This window comes from Channa argus, chromosome 15, assembly GCF_033026475.1.
Source record: "Channa argus isolate prfri chromosome 15, Channa argus male v1.0, whole genome shotgun sequence".
Taxonomy (NCBI): Eukaryota; Metazoa; Chordata; class Actinopteri; order Anabantiformes; family Channidae; genus Channa; species Channa argus.
This window is the reverse complement of record NC_090211.1, coordinates 11,138,278-11,163,879: the sequence shown is the minus strand read 5'-3', so window position 1 is coordinate 11,163,879 and position 25,602 is coordinate 11,138,278. Positions and strand designations below refer to the sequence as shown.

General features: G+C 40.4%; 1 protein-coding gene across 4 annotated transcripts in view; it reads left to right on the top strand.

The window, feature by feature from the left end:
• Positions 1–21,792, top strand: part of olfm2a (olfactomedin 2a) — a 40,223-nt gene extending 18,431 nt beyond the window's left edge. For 2 of the 4 annotated variants that reach the window (XM_067478230.1, XM_067478231.1), the window contains 5 exons: positions 12,188–12,337; positions 15,979–16,134; positions 17,929–18,148; positions 19,014–19,120; positions 20,808–21,792. In XM_067478230.1, the coding sequence (XP_067334331.1) occupies positions 12,188–12,337; positions 15,979–16,134; positions 17,929–18,148; positions 19,014–19,120; positions 20,808–21,482 (1,308 nt within the window). In that variant the 3' untranslated portion in view covers positions 21,483–21,792. Of the gene's footprint in view, positions 1–1,614; positions 2,081–12,187; positions 12,338–15,978; positions 16,135–17,928; positions 18,149–19,013; positions 19,121–20,807 lie in introns of those variants that run through there. The other 2 variants (XM_067478228.1, XM_067478229.1) reach the window with 2 other exon arrangements.
• Positions 21,793–25,602: the final 3,810 nt, after the last annotated feature.

Here is a 25,602-nt window from a genome sequence, read left to right as displayed (position 1 = left end):
ATCCACTCATATGTCAAATGTATTTGTAATTATGTGGGTGATAACAGTGTGTATACTACTTTTAAAATTACCTGATTCAAAACAGAGCTGTCACATGCTCCTTTACATCAAGGTAACAACTACCTGTCACCAGGTTCAATCTCTTACAATACAGCATACTGGGTAGTTCTTTGGCTTGACGTACAACAGTTTATTGGGTGCAGTTCCACTGGCAACCACACAGGGACAGTCTTGCAGCAAAAATGGAGGAGCCAACACAGGCAAGAGGAGCCAGCAGGTGAGCTGAGGAGGGCTGACATATTTTGGATGGGGCTCAGAAAGCTGTCGCTTCTCATATCACTTCACAGTACATCCCACAAAGACACACTATATCACTCACCCAATATGACTAGGCGGGGAGGGGAGACTATCCATGACTGACACAATGAATAAGTCAGCAGACCAGGACGCAAGAAAGAAAGGCAGATGACCTGGCTGTTTTTCTGAGCAGGCCATTCTGTCATTATGCATGGCTGTTTAGAGCATAAAGTGATAATGCAGTAGCCTCACCGTCTTGCCGAAAATGGTTGCAGTGACAGGCTTCAAGCTTTAAAAAGTAATTTGAGGGACCCTCCAATTCTCATATTCCTTGGCACCCTATTCCACCTGGCCTTTTACTGAAAACTGCTATGATTTTAAGACAAAATACATATCCCACATCCAAAGGCCTGATCTAATCAAAAACCTAAAATCTGGCTTGAGGCATACAGTAGTGCCTAAAATGTAATGTCAAGAGAATAGACAGAGTGATCGGTATGATATCTGACACTGGCTTAACTGGTGTGTGTGTAATGAAAGCTAAAGCCATTTGGATATTAGCAATGCAACTGTAAAACTTCCATCATGTATGTTATTTCAATACTGTTTTGCAAATAATGTGTTACTAATTTTAGAGCATCAGCATAATTTTTGATATGAAGTGTCCAGAAGATATTGTAACTGAATTTGGTGATATGGTTATGCCTCTGGCAAAGTGGAGATACTGTTAAACAGTAAGATACTGTATAAGTGGAAGCTACAGGCTGATTTAAGATATGTCATGAGTCAGAATGACAGATGAGCTGCCATGAGTCGCACCCGGATCTTTTTCACATTAATACCTTGCCAAACCACCTGCCCATATCTCTCCTCACGAGCCCCTGGCCAACCTTCTATCCACCCACTCCTCTTTATCCTCAACTCTCCATCTAGTGTAGACAATGTTTTGAGACAGGACAGTCTACAGTGACTATGATGCTCTAAGCACACACATGCCACATAACAAAGAGCACAGATCAGCGCTTTGAAATCCATTTCTTTCTCATCTTCCTGTTACAGACATTTGTGCAGACCAAGATGTGAGTCATAAAAGAACGGCCAAATGTGAGATAGAAAGACGAAAGGAAAAGAATGGATGCATGCAAAACAGGGCTGGCAAGAACAGAGCAGAGGCTGATTGGGAGGGATGAGACACATAGGCAGCCAATGCGCAGCTCAGCATCTTGAGGAAGAGAGGGGGGAGAGAGAGAAAGGGAGAGATAAGGGGAGAGTGAGAAAGTGAGAGGGAAGGAAAGAGAGGGAGGAAGAGAGGGAGGGGGTGAGGTTGAGGCATTCACTCTGAGAGGGAAGATTCCAGCGTGATGCTGTTGGATGTGAGCTGCTCTCTTTTAACCGGTCTCTAGCTGTTCGTTTGACTGAGCCAGCAGTGTGTGAGCCTGGTATCTGTGTCTGGCTCTGCTACTCTTACGACTGAGGCAGAAGCTAACTGGCTGGTTCCCTGTCTAGGCTCTCTGGAGTAGAGTGGGGTTGACTGGAGCCGAGGTCCAGGGCAGGGTAGGGTAGGGCTGGCTCTAGGGCCGCTTGCACCGGGGCCCCACTGGAAGCAAATATGAGTGTTCCTATGCTAAAGATTGGGGCGGTGCTCAGCACCATGGCCATGGTAACCAACTGGATGTCTCAGACTCTGCCCTCCCTAGTGGGACTCAATGGGACGACTATCTCCAGAGGGGGCACTTCAGAGAGGATTGTCAGCGTGCGTATGACCTCCTTTGCATTTCTACAAGTGTGTGCACGCTGTATTTGTTCGTGCATGATCTCATTGTGAATGTAAGAAATAAAGGCAGTATGTGATTAATGCAGAGTGACACAGCAGAAGACAAAGGGAGAAAGTAAAGTAATCAGAAGATACTGACAGGTGACTCACTATGTGTATAATTTAAACTCAAAAACAGAGAGAAAATCAGAGAGGGGTGTGCAGATGCGAGTCTGTCCAAAGGGCAGTATTGTATTAATAAGTGAGATATGATGGAGGTAGACATGCATGCGAGAGCAATGTTCAAATCAAGTGTGAATGATGCACATGTTGGTGTGAGAGAAGTATAAGGAAGCTAAATTGTGGGCTTGTGACTGTGAGTGAGGGTGAGAGGTGGAGGATGCATAATGGAAAGCCGAGGTAAATCATATGTTTTTGCCAGTAGTGAAGGTATAGAGCTCTTCTGAGTGATGTTCAAGCTGATCCCATATGTCAGTCACCTCCAGGGTGGAAAGTATGGTGCTCAGATTCAGTGGTGACGGAGAGGTTTAGAAAATGTACCGTAATAGTTATGAGTATATTTCTTCTTCACCGTATTTGTCTCTGAAACGTCTCAATCTCCTGAAATAAAACACACTGCTCATACTCTATAGGTTGATTATGCATATACAGAGAGCACATGAAAGTTGAAAGTATGATGCATTTGTCGATTTACTTTAGTGTCCTAAGAGAGGAAACAGAGAAAGACACTTATCAGACAGAGGAATAGCAAAGAAATTAGCTGGTTCGTCAGCAGTTAATGATTGTTTGTGCTTCTATGCTGAGTATGTTTTGTGGCTCCTCACCCAATTAACAAACGCCCTCATCTGTTGAAATGATTGAACAAAATTGAGCATCCCAAGAGATCTGAAACCATCTGGATATGTGTTTGAAGGCATGAGTATGCGCATACTTGTATGTGTATGTGTGTGTGTGTTTAAATGTGTACTTCAAGTAGTCAAGTTTAGGAATTCTTGTCTCGGGGGTTAAGGGGGTCCATCTGTTTGAAGAAAAGTTTTATAATTTATAGGAGCTCATTAAAGCATCAGTCCACTTTTGTGTTTTTGTTAATGCTGCAGAGAGGTGCTGATTATGATGTTTTCTTTGGAGAAAAAGGCATCTTAACAGTGTTACCTGTCTGAAAATATCAAGCACCTGGCTTAAAGCATTTGGCTTAAAACAGTTCTTTTAGAATATTTTTTAATAAATGAAAGTAAAGTCTTAATTTAAGTCTATAACAATGTCACAGTAAAATGCATGCTTTGAATTATTTACAGCACTAACCTCTGCAATCCCATCAAACAGCCATCTCTCCCTGGGGGACATGGCCAGGATAAGCCATCCATTCATTCTCTGAACCTACCTATTGTGTTCAGGGTCAAGGGGAATAAAATATTTTCGCATTTCTTTTCAGTTAACTCATTCTAATTGTAATTTATCATTATTTTGTGGGCTGTCTTAGTCTCATCAATCTGAATAAAAATCTTGCTACATAGTGTAAAGTTTTCACATTATATTGAATGTTTGTGCACCAAGTTGAAGGATTCGCCTGCCTTTCTGTTGGTGACTGGGAGTCAGTTTTTTACCTTTCTGTCATGATTCTGAAACGCGTCATCACAAAAGGTCACTGCTCCTGCCATGACAGGTCAATAGGGGGAGTGACACCTTATCTTCGCCCTACATCCATCAAATATGAACAATTTAAACGATTTTCTAGATAAATAACACAAACATTATGCAAGTAATGTAGCCAATGTAGCAGGCTGAGAGCATTCCTCACAAGATGGTGCCTCCATTTCTCAACCATTAACATAGTGTGACATAATTTCACAGGCTTCACTGAAGTTCTCATCAAAGATTCATCAGAAATGATGAGCTAGTGACTGACTGTTCCAGGAATTACTCCAGTAACTCTGCTGTGATGGGAAATGTCTTTGTTTTCAGACAGGAAAACTCTCACCACATTAACAATTGCAGCAAATAAAATTTTAATGTTAAACCTAGCCTCAAAGTCCCATCACTATTAATGAGACATTTGCTTGTGATGGTCTCAGAAGCAGTCATGACTCATGCAATGTTTAGAGCTCTAATCAAAGACAATCTAGCTATGGTCTTGTGACACTCTGGTTCTAGTATGCCAGTGGCTATTGCATGACTGCTCCCCACCCCGGCACCCATGCTTCCTGCGTCCCATATTTTCCCCGCTTAGAGCTATTTTAAAAGTCTGCTTCAATTGCTTTCTGTGGCTGTCTTTCTTTACCAGCTGATCTAAGAACACATCAGACTGCATTCTGATGGAAATTTCTGCCATGGTGCTAAGCACAACACTTCCTAGTTGCTTGTAAACATCTGGATAGTGCAAACCCATGTTCCTTAATCAGTGGAACTCTGGAGCCCTACTTAGAGTACATGGAACTTGTGTGGCTATAAACTACGGTCAACAGCTAAAGACCCGCCAGTCTGTACATACACAGTATTAATGTATACATTTTTTTCTTACAAAGTGTTTTAAAACTGTGTCAGACAGCAAGAAAATAATATATACAATATACAAAACATACATTTAATTAAGTTGGTAGAGTTAGTCATTCATTTTTAGTCAGGTACATCCACATGTGTATGCAAATTAAACATTTTCAGTTGAAAACATTTTTGACAGTTCAGGCATTAACTGCTGAAGCCTTGACCCCTGTAATCTTTAGTCTAGGTCCTGGGATAACAAAAAACCCAGTCCGATAACTCAAGGGTGCAAAGTACTATACAGTTTTAAAATATCAAAACTGTACAAATAACAAATGCTTTACCATCTAATACCTCAATTATAAATCAGTTCTAAAATGGATAATCCATAGTGTACGAATGTCAACACAGATGTAAATAGGTAATATCTATAATCAAATATCATGCAGCTCAGTTCTGAAATACACTTTACACATTTCGGTTAAACATGTTTCACAGAGATCGACACACTAAGTAGTGTGTAGTCTCAACAGGGCCTTACAAGAGTGTGACAAGATGACAGACAGGGTTGGATTTAAGTGACTTTCCGTAACTGAAACCCTGTTTGATCTTTTTACATGATGCTCAAAGCTAAAATCTGGGTCCAAGAGATTACAAGGAATCCTAGACACAGGACTGAAGTATGTAAAAAATCACCAACAGCTGCTAAATCTTTAGCTGGAAGATGTTTTGTACCATGAATTGTTGAGTGAATGTAATGTAATTTTGTAAATTTCAGTCTCATAAGATGAGAAAAGCTAAGAACAAGTAACTGACCTGTGTTTTATAAGCACAACATTGATGTGGTGGCATACTAGTGGGATATTAAAGTAAATATATATATATATATATATATATATATATATATATATGGACATGGCTTCTGGACATAATTGGGGGTCACGCAGCCTTTGTCTGTCAGGGTGCAGAACCGTAAACTTTATAACATACACTGTGCAATCCAATAAAGCAGATTGTAAAGATTGATTCTTGGCTCTGGATTAATTATTAAACACTGCTGCAGGACTTTTATTTGAGCACTTTGCTTTAATGTTTATTACTCTGCTTTCAGCCATAATTTATTTGAGTTGAGACCCTGATAGGTGTTTTCTACTGCCTGGTCCTTGTGAGGTGGCATGCACAGACCAAATCTTACAGAATGTGATCCTGTTAATATAAATTTAAATTGGTTTCATACATTAACTAATTATGTCATAGTCTGTGCACAAAGCAGTATTGATCCCATACTCTACGGTTGGACAAGTAATCTGCCTTTGACATGGTTCATTTGCCATTATGAGAATTTAATTTCAACCCTCTGAACTAAAGCCTGAATCATTGTTTCACCTTTCAAAAACAATCGAGTGATCTCACAATTCACACATGTCTGCAATCCATATTTTGTTCCAATGAAGCACTGACAGTGTTCTAACAGTTTATTCAGTGTTTTCTCACACTAGCCACGCTGCCACCGTCCCCTCCCTCCTCTATTTAGCACCAGCCATAATGGAGCTATCTTATGCTTGCAGCAGAGTGGATACCAAATGCTTTCACCAGGGCACCTTGAATGGCACTAGCAGTCTGCTAACTGTTAAGTATAAAGTTTTTGCTGCTTGCTTGTAGAGCTGAGTATTTGCAAGTATTATTTTCTCTTACTTCTCTCTAGAGTTCTGCTACTGTTTCCCCCACTTTAAAAAGCACTTGACACATCTGCCCACCCCCATTGTCATTCAAGTGTGATCCGGATTGGAACGAGTGAGCTGCAGATGGAGAGTGAGCAGGACACCACACAGGAGGGGTGGCAGTCTGGGGAGTGATGGAGTGGGAGAGAGTGAGAGGCAGCAGGGAAGAAAAGGAGGCAGCAGGGAGAGGGGCATGATGAGTTTATGAGTCATGTTATTGACTGGCAACCATGCTGTGATGATTGTGGTAAATGCTCTTCTTTTGGTACAGGAGAGAACATGACTTTTCAATTGTTACGTTAAAGAGAGAGAGACAGAGAGAGAGAGAGTGCGTGCTTGTGTGTGATACTGTATTTGCATGTTCAACTGTGTGTTGCCAATTACAGCAATTCCCAGAAATTTTGAAAAATTAGATGATTCAAACATTCAGAAAAGTTAATGCTCAGCATAAAGCACGGTTCTGCAGAGACAGGAAAAGACAGTGCCAACTGCAATATTGGCATTGTGGCTTTGCGTTGAAGTAAAAAGATAACAACATTGGCAGTATCTCTTACTTTTTTAACCTAGTCGCAGACTATCTCACAATGACACCGACAGTACTACTTTGTATTTTCAAAATATTACTTTTTCTCTATACAACTGCATTTCTCCTCCTGTTGTTACACTGTCCATCATCTGTAGTACTGCAGGTTCTCAGATGTGAAGGCTTGGTCAGTTCAGTGTGCAGGGATCATCTCTCCCATATCTCAGGTCTTGTTCCTGCCACTGCCCATGTGCCCCTTCTGCCTGCTGTTTATGAAAGTTATAATAGACTTCCCGTCATGCTCATAAAGTAAGAAGCTGTGGATTTATGATCTCATTTACCTCTGGCTTTACAGCAGCCAGCTCCAGGGTTGGTCTAATGAAACGCCAAAGGAAGTCCATCCTGCAACTTTGGAAAGCAATACCACCAGTTCTAATATCTAATTGGATAATCTTCTGAACTTTGAAAGTGTTTTTGCCCCTTAGAGAATTTCACACAAGTTGCTACACATACACATTTTATGTGCGTGAGCGATTATGATAAATTTAAGGGCTGAGGGGACCGAGGAGGAATGTTGGAATAGCATTAGGTTACTGCTTTTTAGCTTAGTAATGACCACACTCTGTCATCCCATCTCCTCTTGCCCTCTCTCAGCAGGCACTAAACTGAAATTGTCATTCAGCATTGTAACAGGCAGCCTTTTAACTAACTTAGAGGAAATTAGAGCCAGAGTCCTTCCTGTCAGCCTTTTTCAAACCCCAACTTACTTTTCTGCCTACCAATGTTTCCACATTTTCTACAGGGAGAATGGTAGCTTGTATTTGGAATACACACAACTGATGGTAGAGCTTCATATGTCTCAGCTGTCAGATTTGATGCCATTGGAAGAGAGGAAGCCCTGGGGCTGTGCAAAAGGGGAAAGCCAGAAATTGTAAAGAGTAACTTTCACTTTAGTGAGCCGGGCCAATTGATTTTTCATCGCTTTTGCCTTTGTGGTTTTCTGTTGTTTTCATAGCTGCTGTCTTCTTCCGAAATGGGTTTTTGCATGGCAGCCATGACTGTGACAGCTTCAAATCTGGCACTTACATATTCTATTTCATCCCTCACATCTAATGGATGAATTTCTGGGATAAGGAAGCGAATGCCTCCTGAAACCACCGTCTGTGTCTGGAAGAGGATTATCCAAACCTGAAGTGCTCCCAGCTAGCCACCACTGATAGCATGATGATTATAGCACAGGTCATGTTATCATCACTACTCTGAGGCATGACCTGCCTGCAATAGACAAACCTTAAGCATTTACCATTTAACGCTGCATAACCTGAATATAATTCTGAGTATCATTAGATTCTGAAGATGTTGGGTTTTTTTTCACACTAATGATATGTTTGATAGGCTGCATGGTTTGAAAACTATGGTAAATGAACCAGTGCCAATAACCCATTCCCTGCTGCAGAGGAAGGGCTTTATCATATTTGCATAAATAAGCCAGTGTTTCGAAACATATTCAACTTTACTACTCGCATCCCGAGAGATCAGCTGCTTACGAGTGCTGATATTTAGATCTTGCTGCAACAGGCTTATGCACAAATATACAGACAAATCACATTTGCATTTAAGAATTACCTCTTTCTTCCTGCTCTCTAAACTGCCATTGAGATGAGAATGGGGAAGTTAGTGCAGAATGGATAGGTGGGTGGTAATGAAATTGGAACTGATTCAAATAAGCTCTTAATTTCAGCCCAGCATTTATGAAACATAAATGAAGAGAAGATGTGAAAAACTCCCCGGCTTGGGAAAAGCACACGAGAAGCACAGCACGAGTTTAAACGCGTTAGAAAATGAAGAAGATATTATGATAATGGCGCTGACATGCCTCCAGTATTACTTTGTTGAAGTTATTGCTTATTACTGTCCACTATGTAATATATCATTAAAAAAGTCCCTTTCAAGTTGATAACATGAAAAATTGATGCACAGTTCTGCATCCATTTGCAAAAATCTTTCTTAACTAAAAGTGAATATGTGGTGCGTGGGCAGACAGCCTCCACATGTAGTGATATGAGGTAATTTTATTGAAGACAGGAGGCTGCACATAACTCCAGAGTGAGTAACTTAAATGGATTCTGCAGTATGAGACAAGCTAACCTGTTAACACCACAGGATATCAACTGTAATGAGAAGCCCGTGTGCCCTGCTGTGGCCTCACAATCCACTATCTTATACACACCCACAGCATCTTAGCTGCCATTGGCAAATGCACACTTCACAGTTCTGCTCTAATCACACATTCCCTCTTCCGTGAGTTCCAGCGTAGCTGCAGTGTTAAACGCATGCCAAATGCACATATTGTTAATTCATGTATTTTATACATTTAAATGCATATAGCATACAGACAATTATACACTGCTGGGTGTTTATTTCCCATATCTAGCTAATACAACAGTCCTGCACTACACCCTGCTTGCTCAGTCAGATCTAATCCAAGACATGAGACTCCGTTGTTTTCTCGGTTGTAAGCTATGGGCCGATTGTCATGCCAGGTTTGTCAGGTTGCATGGACTCTGGAGCAGGTTTTCCTCACAGACATCTGTAAATGATTACTTTCATGTTACCCTCAGTTCTGATCATCCTCCTGCTGCCAATAAGTGACCTCACAGCATGATGCTGCTACTGCCCCACTTTACTGTAGAGATAGTATTGACCAGGTGATGAGCAGTGGCTTCTGTTCTCTATGCCTCAACACAAATTATTAAGTGAGGTCTGGAAAAAAGTCCTTGGACTTCATGGCCTGGTTTTTATCCAGACATGCAGTGTGAATTATGGGACCTGAACTCTAAGAAAACAAAACACAATGATTCCAATTTGGATTGTTACAGTGAAGGCTGTGAATACACTGGTAAATAACAAATTTTAATTTCTAAACCTTAATAAATAGGTTAATAAAGATCTAAATCTTTGTAAAATGGTGTGCCTATAGTGAATGTGTTCACACACACACACACACACACCCAAACCCACACAATAAATCAGACATCCTGACAGCGAGTGAGATGCAGGCAGGGAAGTAGACAGAGGAGAAGAGTTCCCCCCTAGGCAATGGCAGAATGAAACAGACAGTCAGATGTGGCTGAAAGAAATTGAAAGAGGTTCTGTTGTGGAGGCTGACTTTTTTGTCTGATGTTACCTCCAGCTTAGGGCTCTGTAGACCTCTGTTATCACTCTACCTAACAGCTTTTTGATGCTGAATTCCTTCAAAGAGAGAAGACAAATGATAAAAAAGGTGGTGACTGACAGAAAAAACTGTGCAAGTCACTTCAGGGGCTGGGAGAACACTGACTCAGAAATATGTTCATCAATAATAAGAATAGTAGAATGGTAATGTAGCCACTGTGCCAATAAGGTCATCTGTGAGTCATTGATAGCTACACTAGACTCTCTTTTTCTAAAATATTACTAATATATGTATTTAATGCTGTATGAATAGAGTTGGGAATGCAATATTACCCCTCACTTTAGTTTATTTATATTTAGATGTATTAATTTTACCATTATATGAGTCCAAATGAAACACACTGAAAATACTGAAGCAGATATACACTAATATAATCCAAATATATAGTATAATGTCATAATGGTCGACATAACAGTAGTTATAGTATGTCTGACATAATTCATTTGGTTGTTTTCAGATTTAAAATGCACTCATTCCACAATGGTAAAAGATGAAGAGGGTAAGGCAGGGAGTGCAGAAGAGGGAAAGGGAGAGAGGGGGTGGAATGCCAAAGGACTGGCTGGAGTGACAAGATGTGACAGTGAGCACATTGGCTCACAGGGTGGTTGCTACTTTACACTCCAATCACACAGTCCTGTCCCCCAAGATATTTAATCTGATCCCCGACCCAAGGAGACGAGAGCACAACACAACAACGCTCAGAAAAGAGCAAGGAACAGCAGAGCTAAGCCACAAGATTTTATTTCCCGCTTTTTTTTACTTGCACTTATGTGGATGGGAGTTTAATTTCATCCGTAAAATGGCCGCTCCTATTCTCATTACATTTTACTTTATTCTGAATGTTCAGTGTGTGTTAAGAGTAGTGTAAATACACGAATAGCCCTGGCCAGGGACAACACGATGGTGGAGTGGTTAGCGCTGCCGCCTCACAGCTAGAAGGTTCCTGATAGGAATCTACCTGCCGTCTGCGGCCTTTCTTCCTCCTACAGTCCAAAAACATGTACGTTGGGTTCATTGCTGACTCTAAATTGCATGCAGATGTAAATGTGAGTGTGAATGCCTGTAGTTCTGTTTATGTCTCTCTGTGGCCGCCCTCAGACAGACTGACAATCTGTTCAGGATGTTCCCCTTTCTCTTGCCTAATGACAGCTGGGATAGACTCCAGCCACCTGTGACCCTGAAGAGAATAAATTATTAAGATAACGGATGGGTGGATGGATAGATGGATGGATAGACGTCTCTGGCCTTAGCATAACCTTTGTACATGTGCATACTTGTATGTCTGCAAGCGCACAACAGTACTTTTTATTGGATTAGAGAAAAAGAGACATCCATCCTTCCAGCTGCACTCCTATTCCACTGGTAAAAGTCTGCATTATTGATCTCAAACAGCTCCATTTCCTCTCAGTGTCCAAACCTATTAGATGTTTTGCTTTTGCTCAGCCTGGTCTGATCCCTTTTCTTCCTGTTTTCTTTAAAATCCTACTTTTCCTCCCATTTGTCTTTGTCTTTCTTCATCCACCATCAGGTTCCTACTCAGTCTCTGTCATGCTGGTGTGTTTTTCATCTCTTTCTGTATTTTCCACCAATCCTTATGTCTTATCTTAATCTGCACTCTCTCTTCTATCTATCACGCTGCTCTATCCTCCATCTCTGTCGTCTGGTGTCTTTACTGCTGTGAGCATCACCTATTTCAATCTCTGACTTAGCTTTCTCTCTCTCTGTCCCTTTCGAGTTAATACTAGAATTAGGCTGCAAGTGATTTTTGGTGGTTAGAGAGATCGATTGCCATTTGATGCCTTTAAAGAAGAGCAACTTTTGAGGTGTTGCAAAAGAGAAAGAGAAAGCCATAGATAAATTATGGCTCCCCAGCTAAACAATAGTGACAGAATGAGCACAATAATGAATGCATTAACAAGTCTTTTTTACTCCAAACACTTTCCACAACCCTGATACATTTATTAGTTTAGAAATGTTTTATGAGGGTGGAACACTTTTCAGTTTCCTGTTGATACATGCTGGCTAAATAAAATATCTTGTCTAATCTTGTGCATTTTGAAAAGGCTGCTTTTCAAAAACAACATAGGACAACAACAGAGGACAAAAACAACCACTTTCTACACTTTGTCTAACATATATATGTCTCTATGTTTCCACAGGCTCTGTACCCAAGCCCAGAGGAGGGCTGGCAAATCTACAGCTCAGCACAGGACGCAGATGGGAAGTGTATTTGTACTGTGGTCGCACCAGCCCAGAACATGTGTAACCGCGACCCACGCAGCAGGCAGCTTCGCCAGCTCATGGAGAAGGTGACAGCTGTCAATAACACAGGCACTTCGAGACATGACTGTTTCCCACGCAGACGCACAAACACAAACTGCCACACTGCAATGCGCTCGTGTCTGGCACCGTCTGTCACATACAGATTGCTCAAGTGAACAGTCTCACTTCCTTTCCCCACAGTTGATCAGCCACGCAAATAAACATGATGGCAATCGAAAGATTTCTTCCATTGTTGGTTGAACTTTTTTTGGGCAACAGAGTTGCTTAAACTGAATGAAGCATGAATGTAACTTAATAAGAGGAATCTCCTAAACTTACCCATGAAATTGGATTCACTGAGCCTTAGCCTTATAATGTTTCTTTTATAAATATAAATTCATTAGATAAAAGTTTCGAAAATGAACTTTTTTCCACATCAGTGAACATAGCAAATGCTTTGTTTGCATCATTAGACAGTAAATCCTGCATACACAGTTACTCTGAATTTTACTCAGACTTGCATTTATTCAGTCTTTCTCTTAGTGAAAAATAACAGTAAACATTCTTTTTACACATATTTGCATGTGTGAGAAGAAAATACATTAAATGTCAAACAAAGACATGTACACCCATAACACCCTCAGGCATGCTGCAGCCAGGCAATAAATCTATGTCTTATTTACACAGAGTAGAGTGTTATTGACCTGTAGTCAGTCTGGAGTATGCAAATGAAATTTTATGCTAATGTCTAGTACATAAATACACCCAGAGGCAGCTGTAGCTCGTTTAGTGGGGCAGTAGTACATGGACAAAAGGTGTCACTGGTTTGACTCCCGGCCCCTTCTGGCTACATATTTAAATTTCCTTTGGCAAGATACTGTACCCTAAGTTGCTCATGGTGGGTCAGGTGAACACCTTAAATAGCAGCCACTGTCATTGATTTGTAAGTGTGAATAGGTGAATGATAAACAACATTGTAAAGTGCTTTCAATATAAGCATATCGTTTACCATTTACTCACAGTCCAGGGGAGAGCGGGCAAGAGATTACCTACTATATGCTACTAATAATCCACTACAGTTCTGTAACAGCAACAACGGGTAGCTCTGTTGGTCTCCGGCTGACTTCCTCAAACAAATCATAAAAACTTCAGAAATAATGTTTAATAGCTTTTACCTACTTGATGGGTCATGGGTGGATTGGCCTCCAGGCTACTCTTCTCAGCTCTGAAACACATTCACAGCACAGTGTTGCGTATATGTGTGTGTGTGTGTGTGTTTACACTCAAAACCAGTGAATGAGAAGGTGGATCCTCAGCAAAAGCCTGGGAGCAGAGGAGAAGATGAGAGTGGGTAAGACAGGAGGGGCTGATGTGATGTGCTTTTGTGAAGAAAGGAGGTGGTAAATTGAGATGCTGAATAGGCTCTGAGGCACTGACGGATCAATGAAACACCTGAATTCTCATATTGCATTCATTCTCATAGAAGTTCACCTTTTCCCGTGACAGTCTGTGTCTGCTGCTGTTTCAAGCACACAGCCATACAGATAAAATTCAAACTAATGCACACAAGAAGCATCCTCTAGCAGAAAAGGTATATTCTGGCAGAGAAAGTGAGAAACTTGAAAAAGCACTTAAGCCAGTTTATATTCATCGAGATTCAGTATGTGGCTGAATGTATATGTGTATGTATGTCTTCACAGGTTTATATGTGCAGAATAAAAATTATTTAATTAAATGTAGGTTAAATCTCTTTGGAGTCAAAGTGCTCATAGTTGTCTTTCCAAAGATTTGACCACAGTCTCAGGTAATACATCAACACTCATCTAGCAACATTAATATGTCATAATAAAAGGTGGTGACAATCTGAAGCAGAATCAATATACACAAAGCATGCACATGAAAACCCTATTCCAAAGAGCACAACTGGCTCGTTGGTGACAGGGTCATCTCACATGTCACCCCTTACCATGAAAAACAGTATTCCAATATATCTTGTAAATTCATCTCTTTCCTGAAAAAAATGGAATTATAAGCAAATATGCTGTACCTAATGCAGTCTAATTCTTAGACTGCATTAGGCAGTGTGGGCGGTTATGTTATTGTGTCCATCTTGTGTATGCACTTTGCTTGTAAGATGCCAGTTTCCAGAGCCAAACGCTGCTGCTTAATAGAGTCCACAGTCCTAATGAGGACACCTGGGGCCAGCACTATTTGAGCTACACACAAGTGAAAGCTACAAGTTAAAAGGCTGTGCGTGTGCATGTGTATGTTTGTGCGTGTGTGTCTGCACATAACTGAACCATGCCTGCAAAGACATCCTCATTTGAACCCATAGCATGTGGTAGAATTATTTGAGCAGACCAGAACCACAAAGGCTCTCCCTGACAGAGAAAGCCAAGGATACGCTAACAATGTCAAAACTGCCCTCTGTTCAAAGAATGTAAAGTAGCATTGTGCAAAATCTTCTATTCAACATTCGGTAAAACCAGAGAAACTGCCATACAGAACAGAGTTGACCCTGAAGGACAGTGTGAGCGAGGGCACTCACAACACGGGCTTTTGAACACCTTCCTGAGCTGACTTGACTTCAGATGAGATAAACTACAGATAGAAAGGTACAATCAGATATGCGTACAGACAAAGACACTTTGGGATTTGGTACGCAGTGAGTCATTTCACTGGACATGAGGCAGACAGACATGAGGCAGGATAATGGGGTGTGAGGGTGGAGGAGCAGTTTTTTGTTGCCAGTAAAAATCATGAAAAGCCTGGCGTGTGAATATGAGACGATGGAGCGGTCTCAACTGCAACCACAGCCCTGAAGTATAGTGACACAGACTCCATGACAAGAGACATTTCACACTATTATGTCCTTCCAATTGTTCAGTGTTTATTGCTGTCAAATGAAGTTTAATTGGTCAAGAAAACATTTTCTGATCAAACATTCCCTGGCCAGTAAATGAAGCATGGTTGGGTATAGAAAAGCAGTAGGCTGGACACGAAGTAATTGAGTGGGCTGTCAAAGAGTAGGCAAGCGAGGCATTTGGTGCAAAACAGACTTGATGCCAAACTGTGACCTTTGAGAGTTGGGACTGTTTTTGTTTTTTGTAAGTGAGTGATTTGAATAAATATCATCTGTGTGCTTGGAGTTTTGGTTGTGGGTGTGGGTGTGTGGGCTGCTGTCTGTTTGTGTGGGTAGCACGACATATGTACACGTGCGCCTCCTATATGCACCACAGCCCTGTAACATTTGTCAGTGTTCAGATTGTTTCTGGCCAGTTCAGTGCCACGTGCAGGTGATGAGGGGGTGTATGAAACAGTAGGCTGGTTATGCAGCAACAGAGTGGGTTGTAAAAGAGTGAGAAAGCTGAGTACTTAGTCAAAATGAAAAAGCACAAAACAAAGAACTGAGATTCAATAAACACCTACTTGACAACCTGTTTTCTCTTCCACAAGATATGATCTGTTTCCATTACATTGTATATCTTGTTACCTTGTGTACACTGTCATAATGATACTAAAGCCAACTACTTTGATAGCTGTGGGAGAGCATATTTATATCCCAGCAACCACTTGAGTGGAACCTGCTTTTCGTTTGTTAATGTGTGATTAGGAAAAGGGAAAAGGAAATAACACAATAAAAAGAGCGCATTAATGAAATATGCTGATGTGTGTTTGTATGTGACAGGTTCAGAACATCAGCCAGTCAATGGAGGTGCTGGACCTGCGGACATACAGAGATCTACAGTATGTCAGGAACACAGAGAGTCTAATGAAAGTGGTGGATGGGAAGCTGAAGGTGGCCTCTGAAAATCCCCGCAGTCTCAATCTAAAGGGCTTTCAGGTAATTGGCTGTCTGTCACCCCATGTACAGTGGTTTGTGGAGTAGTGAACGCAAATGCTATTAAGTGTAGCGCTGCTGTGTATGTGCACACAAACTTTGCAATCTCTTTTCACTCTTCACAGACAATAAAATTTTGTATGACTCTCAACAAAATGCTGCATAAGCACAGATACACAAACTCGCCATTTTCTGAATCTCTGAGTCATGTGCTCAGGAAATTTGAGCAAATTCACAGGCTCCTGAATTATTAACCCCCTGGATGTTGAATAAGAGTTTTTATTTCCCATATTTTTTTATTGTCCTTTCCTCTTTCTCTTCACTCAGCCCCTCCTCCTACTCTATATATTTAACATTCTGGTGTGTGCTCTTAGATAACAAGCACACATATTCACATTTATTTCTACCTTATCTCTCTACAAGCTAAGAGTCAGCTACCATTATCAGTGGGCCTTTTTGTCTTCCTGTCAGCGGGCTGTCTTGCCCAGGCTTTCTCTACATTTCTCACACTCTTACAGATATTAGATGGACCATAAAATAGTTTGATTAAAAGATGCCTTAAATGCTAAGTGTGCTTTACTACTGGGATCCTGCCCTAGCACGGGGAAAAACATGAATTTATGAAAGTTTGTTTTATGAAAGCTATTCCAATGGAGGTAATGAAGATGTTTACGAATGTAGCTAATTTATCAGTAAAATCTGGGGTAATTAAAATATGCAGAATGGTGTGCATTATATTCCAGGACTTATCTGAATGCAAAGCCAATAAAAAACAGAAAAAAAAAAAAAAAAAAAATAACAAGATTTGACCAGAGCAGGTTTGGCTGATGAATGCGTGCAGCTCAAACTTGCCGATGGCAGAGAGTGGGAGATTAACGAGAATGAATTTTTGCAGCTTGAAAGGGGGAAAATGAGATTTATGATGTGGCGCCCCAGGCTTGAGAGCCGCTCCATCACCAGATTTACGATAAACCTTAACAAGGAGGAAACAGCCCCTCCTTTGGCAGCCACACTTTATTGATACACCTATTTCTCTCTTGAGCCCTTTACGTTCCACACAGGCAGTCTGGCTCTCCTGCTGCTTCCTGCAGTCCCTCCTGAGAGCACATTGTTCTTTTCACTTTCAAACATTTGATGAGTCACAGGCCAAGTTTACCCTTAGCAGTAACATGCTCTTTATTGTAGATGCTTTGTAGGTGGCACCAGCTCAGGAGGCACTGTAGAGCACGTTGTCCTCGGATGGTCAACAGATCAGTCCCCAGCTCTTCCAGTCCACATGTTGAATGGTTCTCGAGCAAGACACCAAACCCCAAGTTGCTATTGTATTTAAAGGCTAGGACAAAGACACTTAATGGAGGTACAATTAGGCAGATTGAAGATGATGTGTAAATACAGTGGCTCACTGTCCACACAAAGAATTGCAACTGGGAAAGAATGAATGATAAAATCTTGATGACTGCAGAAAAATGTAACTATGTTATTCAGTCATAAGGAAATAAATATTATGGAATGATGTGATGTGCCCAGGAGTCCAAAATATGACCAACGTAGGAAAAATACAATTCCATTTCTTTTGTCAGGGATCAGCAGTTCTGCTATGACTCTTGTGATAAATTCAGTCACTAAGGGGTCAAATGGATGAACCAACACCCAGCTGCGATATGAGCTCCTGATTGAGAGATGAGCTATAAACTAGGAGCAACAACTGAAGATTGAATGGCTAGCTCCTCTGAACGCAATTTCTTGTACAAAATCCTAACTCAACCCCCATCTTTGTTTTTGGAATGTATATGTTAGGAGCTAAGAGACAAGGTGACCCAGCTGCTCCCCCTGCTGCCAGTGCTGGAACAGTACAAGGCGGATGCTAAGATGATCCTGCGTCTTCGGGAGGAGGTGAGGAATCTGTCCTTGGTCCTGATGGCCATCCAAGAGGAGATGGGAGCCTACGATTATGAAGAGCTGCGCCAGAGAGTCCTGCTACTCGAGACCAGGCTTCACTCCTGCATGCAGAAGCTAGGTATAAAATATATGCAAATTGGTGTGGGTGTGTGGGCCTTGAATGCCTAATTTGAAAATCACAATATTATTACGGCACTTACACAATTAGGGGTTTGATGTGCAGATAGTTTGATGTGGGAAGCTATGTAGAAATGAATTAATGATTAAATTAAGATCATCAGTGGTCAGAATTATGTTTTACAATGTCAACATTTCCACTCGGCCCAGAGCTCAAATTGCCTGCATAAATTAAGAAAAACTGTCCTAGAAAGCCTGAATAAATTATTAATTGTGTAATCATGTAATGTGTTAGCATAAAATGATGATATTACAAAATCCCACATATAGTATATGATGACTTAACAGAAAAAGACTGCAGTTAGAGTTTAGCCTTTAAGCCATTAACATTTTGTTATTGTCTCACACTGGGTTTAAGCTTTAGCAAGTCCATGAATTATATACATTATTTTAATGCATTTTTTGATATTGTCAATAGAATGTTTACAAAACATACATTTGCAATAATTTAATAATATGCATTTAAATCTCCTAAAATTCTAAATTACTTTAACTAGCCTATGTTACATTTAACTTTTATTCCAATTTTATTTCCCATTTTAATGTAGGGAATACAATTGTCCAATCCTGCATACGCAGTAAACTGCACCTTGTGACATGGATGCATACATTTGTCTGGCATTTTAAGGGAAACATTACTTCCAGTTTTTAAAGCCATAGTATATTTGAGTTTTATCTGCCAAAGATTCAGAAAATGTCCACCGTCTACAAATGCACAAAAGACATTGTATTACTAAGAATTCATCTGTGTGTATCAACATAAATGAGAACACTATCTTTTCTCTTTAACTTTTTGGGACTTCCAGGCTGCGGGAAACTTACGGGTGTCAGTTATCCCATCACTGTACGTGCATCTGGGTCACGGTTTGGCTCCTGGATGACAGATACCATGATCCCCAGCTCAGACAACAGAGTAAGTCTCTCTGTTCCTGTCCTCACACCTGAACTATTACCCTTTAATAGTTCCTTCCTACTTTATATGTCAACAAATAGAAGATAAAGTAAAACCAAACTAATTGTCCAAAACAGGCTGAACTCTGTCAGCGGCTCTATGAAAACAAAAATTCCTCACAGCAATCCTGTCATGACACTTCAGTGACTGATTGACTGTTTTGCCTGAGTAGGATTTCTCATGAGCTCTCGAAGAGGAAAAGACAAAGAGAGAGAAATTGGGATGCAAAGCTGAGTCACTGATGGATGGCATCCCTTTCCTTTCTCCCTGTCTTACTCTGTCACTGTTACTTCTACTGATTAATCACTTCATCATCAGTGGAAAAATGAATGAGTTGTTTGGAGTAAAGTTTTCTAAATCACCTAGGTAATTGCCAGAAGTATGCCAAGACGCCCTAAACCTAGATGACATAGTCATGGCTTCAGCTTATTAGAGATTATATGAGGCTTAATATGCGCAGGCACATGGTGACAAGCAAGAGGAGAAGACAAAACAGAAAAAAAGGAAAAGGAATTGCGTGGAGTGGTGAATGGGAGTGGTGGCTGTGAAGAAGTAGAAGAAGTAGATTATTATCCATTTGAAGGGGGAATGAAAACTGATAAAGGAGGGATGAGAGTGGCCTTTTTTATCTCCACCCTGCATCTTACAGACTAAACAGATATTGCTGGTAGAAAAGGTCAAATTATGTGATGATCTGTGTCCGGGTCTTTAATAATTTCCCTCCTGAGATCACATTAGAGACTTTAGATCAATTACGGGTTGTATTAATGGCCAGATACATCAACACTGTCACATCAACACCCACACCAATCATGATAATCATATTTGCGCAACATTAATGTCACTGAGGAGTCAACCAAATGAGAGAATCTGCAAGAGCTTCTTTCTGGCTCAGCTCCTGCCTCCTGATCAGCTCAAGGGACACATTTGGTAGGCAGGGGAGAAACAATGTTTAATGCTCCATAATCTCACCCTCTCCATAATTCAGCGGCTGTACCTCTCCTACTACCACACCTTCTATATGCTTCCTTTCTCTTATTGCAAATGTCCTTGAAGAAAATTGCATATTCTATACCTAAGAAGGAGGAAAAAAGAAATGTGTACTGTATAAAACAGAAGGAATGTGAGTTATATCACTTTCTGAGAAACTTTCTGATATGTTAAGAACAAAATAAATATCTAAGCCAACTGCAGTTTAATTGAATCAATTAAAAGCTGACCAGTGCCTCGGCAGAAGCATTAAGGGAATGAGATGCAGCCAGAGAGGGGCCATGTCAGTTGAGAGATCCGCTGAGAGTGCTTGAGGAAAACGATAGAACTGCTAAATGGATTGATTTTCTGTAAATGTGGACTGGAAAGGGCAGGGAGCACAAGCATTGGTTGACTGCAAATTGCAGGCAAAAACTACACTCCCACATGCAGATCAAGTATGCAGAACTGTATGAAGGTTTGCACTCAAACGAGTAGACAGTCACCACATGCTCACAGACAGTTACTTTGCTTGGGGCACTGCCACTGGCTATAATAAGATTGCTAGAACTGTTCTTGTAGAAACGTGTCAAGTACAGCAAAGCAAAATTCAGCTTCTTGTAAACTCCTTTGGTTTGTCCCCTTTTCCCAGTGGAATTAATTTTTCTTCTCTCCACAGGTGTGGTCCATGGATGGTTACTTCAAGGGACGCCGTGTCCTGGAATACCGCACAATGAATGATTTCATGAAGGGCCAGAACTTTGTGCAACACTTGCTGCCTCATCCTTGGGCAGGCACTGGCCATGTGGTTTACAATGGTTCACTGTACTATAACAAGTACCAGAGCAACATCATCATCAAGTACCACTTTCGTTCTCGGAGTGTGCTTGTGCAGCGCAGCCTGAGTGGGGCCGGCTACAACAACACCTTTCCCTACTCTTGGGGTGGCTCCTCTGATATCGACCTAATGGCAGACGAGAATGGCCTATGGGCTGTTTACACCACCATCCCAAATGCTGGGAACATTGTCATCAGCCGCCTGGAGCCCCAGAGTCTGGAAGTGCTGCAGACTTGGGACACAGGTTTTCCCAAACGCAGTGCTGGAGAGTCTTTTATGATTTGCGGTACACTTTATGTTACCAACTCCCACCTAGCTGGTGCCAAGATTTACTTTGCTTACTACACTAACACATCGACCTACGAGTACACAGACATCCCTTTCCACAATCAATACTCCCACATCTCTATGATGGACTACAACCCCAGGGAGAGGGTCTTGTACACCTGGAACAATGGACACCAGGTGCTCTACAATGTGACACTGTTCCAGGTTATTAAGACTTCTGGGGACTGAGAGTCTTTAGACTGACCCACTCAAATAATGCTGTGATCATTGTTTTGGGGAGGGACAAAGATGTCGGGGGGATGCGGGTGCAGATCGTTGTGGGTGTGGGTTATGGGCTTCAGTGTATGGGCATAGGCTTGGATTTTTTTAAGAATTTCAATCTTCATAGAGTGCTATTATTCACATTCTCAAAAAACACTCCGACAGCCTTGTCGGTAAAGATACAAAGACTGAGCGCTTCTCTTTTTTTCTTTCTGTGATGAGTAAGCATGGTTCTTTTTATTTGTGATGAGAAATAAATATCAGTCTTTAACATTTATGACTTTGCATTTCTTTGTCACTTTTCACTGCAAATAGACCTCTACTGTACTTTGGAGGGGGGGAATTGCAAAGAAGAAAAACTCTGTATTGTAAAAACTTCAAACCTAGATGTGTTTATTCCCAAGATGGGTGCTTCTTAAAAGGTATAAAAAGGTGTAAGACTGCTTTTTAGTTATGATTGTTTCTTTTATCTATTTTTGAATGAAGGCAACACAAATATGTATTTCTTGTTCACTTACACCTAGATGAGATATGCACAAATAAAGGAAATGTGTTTATAATGAAATTGAAGATGTTTTCAGCTTTAAATCTGAAACTGCTCAAATTGAAATATATTTGATGGCACAATTTCCAAACAATTAAAATTCTTGAATAACTGTATCTATCTTGCTGATACTGAGTGGCTATTACTAGGTTATGAGTCATATAATAATAAGGTGACAGCAAGTGAATATTAACAAGGCAAATTGTGGGTATGCATTAAATCATATCCTTAAAAACATTTCTGTGCTGCATCATCGTAGCACCTAAAAGAGCACTGAACACTGAAACTGTTTTAAAAATAACTGCAAAGGTCACAGCTTACATTTTATTTTTGAAAGGTGAAAAGAATGTGATATCATAGTGTGTAGCAAAAGGGGGCAGGTGGTGGTGCAAATTGTCAAGAAGCACAAATAGCAAAGGAGGGACAAACTTTAAAAGAAATTTTTGAAGTATTCACATTGAAGTTGAGAAATTACGCTTTATGGTTATTGTTGCTTGTCGAGCTCCAACCTACTTTAATCTTGTTAGTCGCACAGCTCTTCTCAGGTGCTTTCTGCAGAGAAATGTTCAAACGCAAGGTACACAGCAGGAGTCTTACATAAAAGTCTCACTCCACAGACTTTTCATTTCTTTTTTGTTTTCTTCCTATTTGTGACTGAAAATAATTGACACACATTGACATTCTCTGCCATACAGAGGGCACTTTGTCAAAAAGACAACAGCCCAGTATGCTATTATTTTATACCTTTCTTTTAAAAGGCTTATGAGGGTGCATCTATTCTTTGCAGAAGCTGTGGTCGTCATTGAAGACAAAAAATAAAATAGGAAGTCCCACTTTTCTTTCCTTGTTTAACCATGGTGATCCTATTCATCCTGGATGACCTTTCTATCAATAAAGTGGTGAAGAGAACCCTGATGAGTTCACACAGTACATAGCAGCAGCTGGCATTTAGAGCACAATACAGTCCACAACAATACAGAACATCTAGCAACATCAACTGAAAGAGTGGGATACAGTATAAACTGCATGATTTAAAGTATAAAATATACTGCTGTGATCTATTAACAAAGAGCATATACATTGCTAACAATACTGTTTAAAGTAGATGTTAATTACCAAACTACAGGGGCATGTGAGATGACTGCCCTCTTGCTGTCCCAAGAGCAGATCCCCCCACAGCACTGTCTCTGGACTCAATGTCTAAATGACTGGACTGCATGTTCAGCTGGTAAAAAAAAAGAACACCACTGCCCGTTCTGGATTGTGCAGACAATTATAAAACAGGGCAAAGGGTTTCTCATTGTAAAAAGTGTTTCACGGATCATCTTTTATTAAAGTGTGGAGCTGACAGCTTTCCTAACACACAAAGGTATTTAATGTGAGGCATGGCTGTTTAAAATAGGCCTAAACTTTCCAAACTAAGTTTTCCTCTTAACGGCAAACAGGAAAGGAAATAATGACTGCACACATAATGCAATGCCTACAAACAAACAAACTAAAACATCAAGTCAGCAGACTGGAAAGATGCAGTCATCTGACAAATCTATCCATCCATGATATTCAACTAACTGAAGACATGCAACTAAACAGGCAAAACAACAAATTTCATTTTTCATTTTTGAACTTGTCAGAGTAAAAACTCAACAGGTCAGTTACAAAAAAGAAACATATACAATAAGTTATATATGAAACGCCCTCCTCCCACTCAGTGACATTTCTTAACATTGTGTCTTCACCTTTAATTGATTTTTCTATCAAATATATATGCAGTTGAGAAAAATTAGAGTTGTCAAATACCATTACTAAGTAGTGCACTATTGTGAATTGTAAAGGGTGGCTTTATTTGAGGACTTTATCATTGTAACTGTGTCATGATGGATCATCTCCAGTATCTGCACTTACCTGTCGTCTTTGCTCAAGATCATCATAAAGGTAAGAGGAAAAAGTGATTAACAAGATAGGTAAGATAAACCTCGAGATAAGCTGGTTCACAAAGTGTGCGAATCTCAGAAGGCCAAAATTAGCCTATTTTATTATTTGCAGGAATGGTCAAAATAACGTGGAACCAGCACAGATCTAGCTAAATGTAACAATATGTACAAGGTGTGTTCCCTTAAACATCCATCCATCCATCCATTAATCAAATATCCTGTTAAGGATGGGCTGGAACCCATACTTGCTGGTATCATATGAGAGGAAGAGTACACCCTGGACAGGTCAAGCCAAAGCACCTGTGCTGCCCACTCTCAAACATAACAGGTTAATTATATTTTTATTTAATTTATTAGATTAAACTGTCTTCAACAGAGCTAATGCAGAAGTTAAATGTAATTTTTTTAAGCTGTTAAACAAAGGATTGCCTAAGTGTGAATAAGTAATGTTAGTCGAATAGACACCTAGCACCTGATTTATGTTCAGTTCCACAAGGACAACACAAAACTGCAGAAACGTTGCTTAAATTTTTCATGATAATGTGTATGCTGCACTAAGTGAATGAACATTTACTCAAGAAATGTAGCTGATTTGCAAAGTTGACACAATAAACCACCAAATTCTGTAAAGCAGATACTGTAACTCTGTCTGCAATTACAATGCATATCCAAGCTCTTGTTGCCAAGACACCAGAAATATTTTTAACTTTCACAACTGCAGAAAATGGTTGCTAATAATAGTAGTGGTTAATAGTAAAACATATCTATTCCTGGAGGATATACTGTTTGATAGTTTAGAGCTAAGCAGTTTGTTGTGTGTGTTCAAACATGGAAAATTAGTTTACCTTGAAAGACCCTCAGCTATTTGTTTTTATTAAATTTGTCATTGGTGCAGGGGTCAGCATTGACTTTGGAGAAAAATTTCCTTAATGTAGAAAGGCACAAGTCCCTAGAGGGAAAAAGGAAAAACTTTAAAATTCAAGTTGTCCTGAATAATAAGTAACCAATTGAAAGTTTGTGTTTGGAGGATGTATTAACCTAGAGAAATCACTGTGCATGAACAACCTGCATTAATGCAGAGCAGAAATCCAAAATTAACAACACATAGTGGCACAAGCAGTTTGATTAACCTAAAGTGCCTATAAGCATGCATTCCCACATGCACTTGAACTGATAGAGTGCAGGTATATGGCAGCGTAAGAACAGGATTGATAGAGTGCGCAGGGGTGAGTTTCAAAGGCAGGACCAGACATACTGTGAGATAGCAACTCAATAATTAACTAGCAAACCCAGTTTCCACTTCAATCATGCAGTCATTCTTGGGTAGAAGGGTATATTTTGGTAGAAACAAAATCATCTCTGAGTGTGCAGCTGGTCCCGAGCTACATGGATTTCATTGAATTACATTTAATCAGGGAGAATCATATGCAGAGCACATCTGCTTTCTGTCCCTTCCATTCATATATTATTTGCTTTTAGCCCCTGACAGTGAGCCTCTCTCGTCCTTAATTCAAATGCCTGCTAATTCACAGTTTCAGTTTCACTGTATCATTCCTCATCAGCTCACCCATCCGCCACACTCAGAACAACACACCCTCTCCCTAGGATTCAC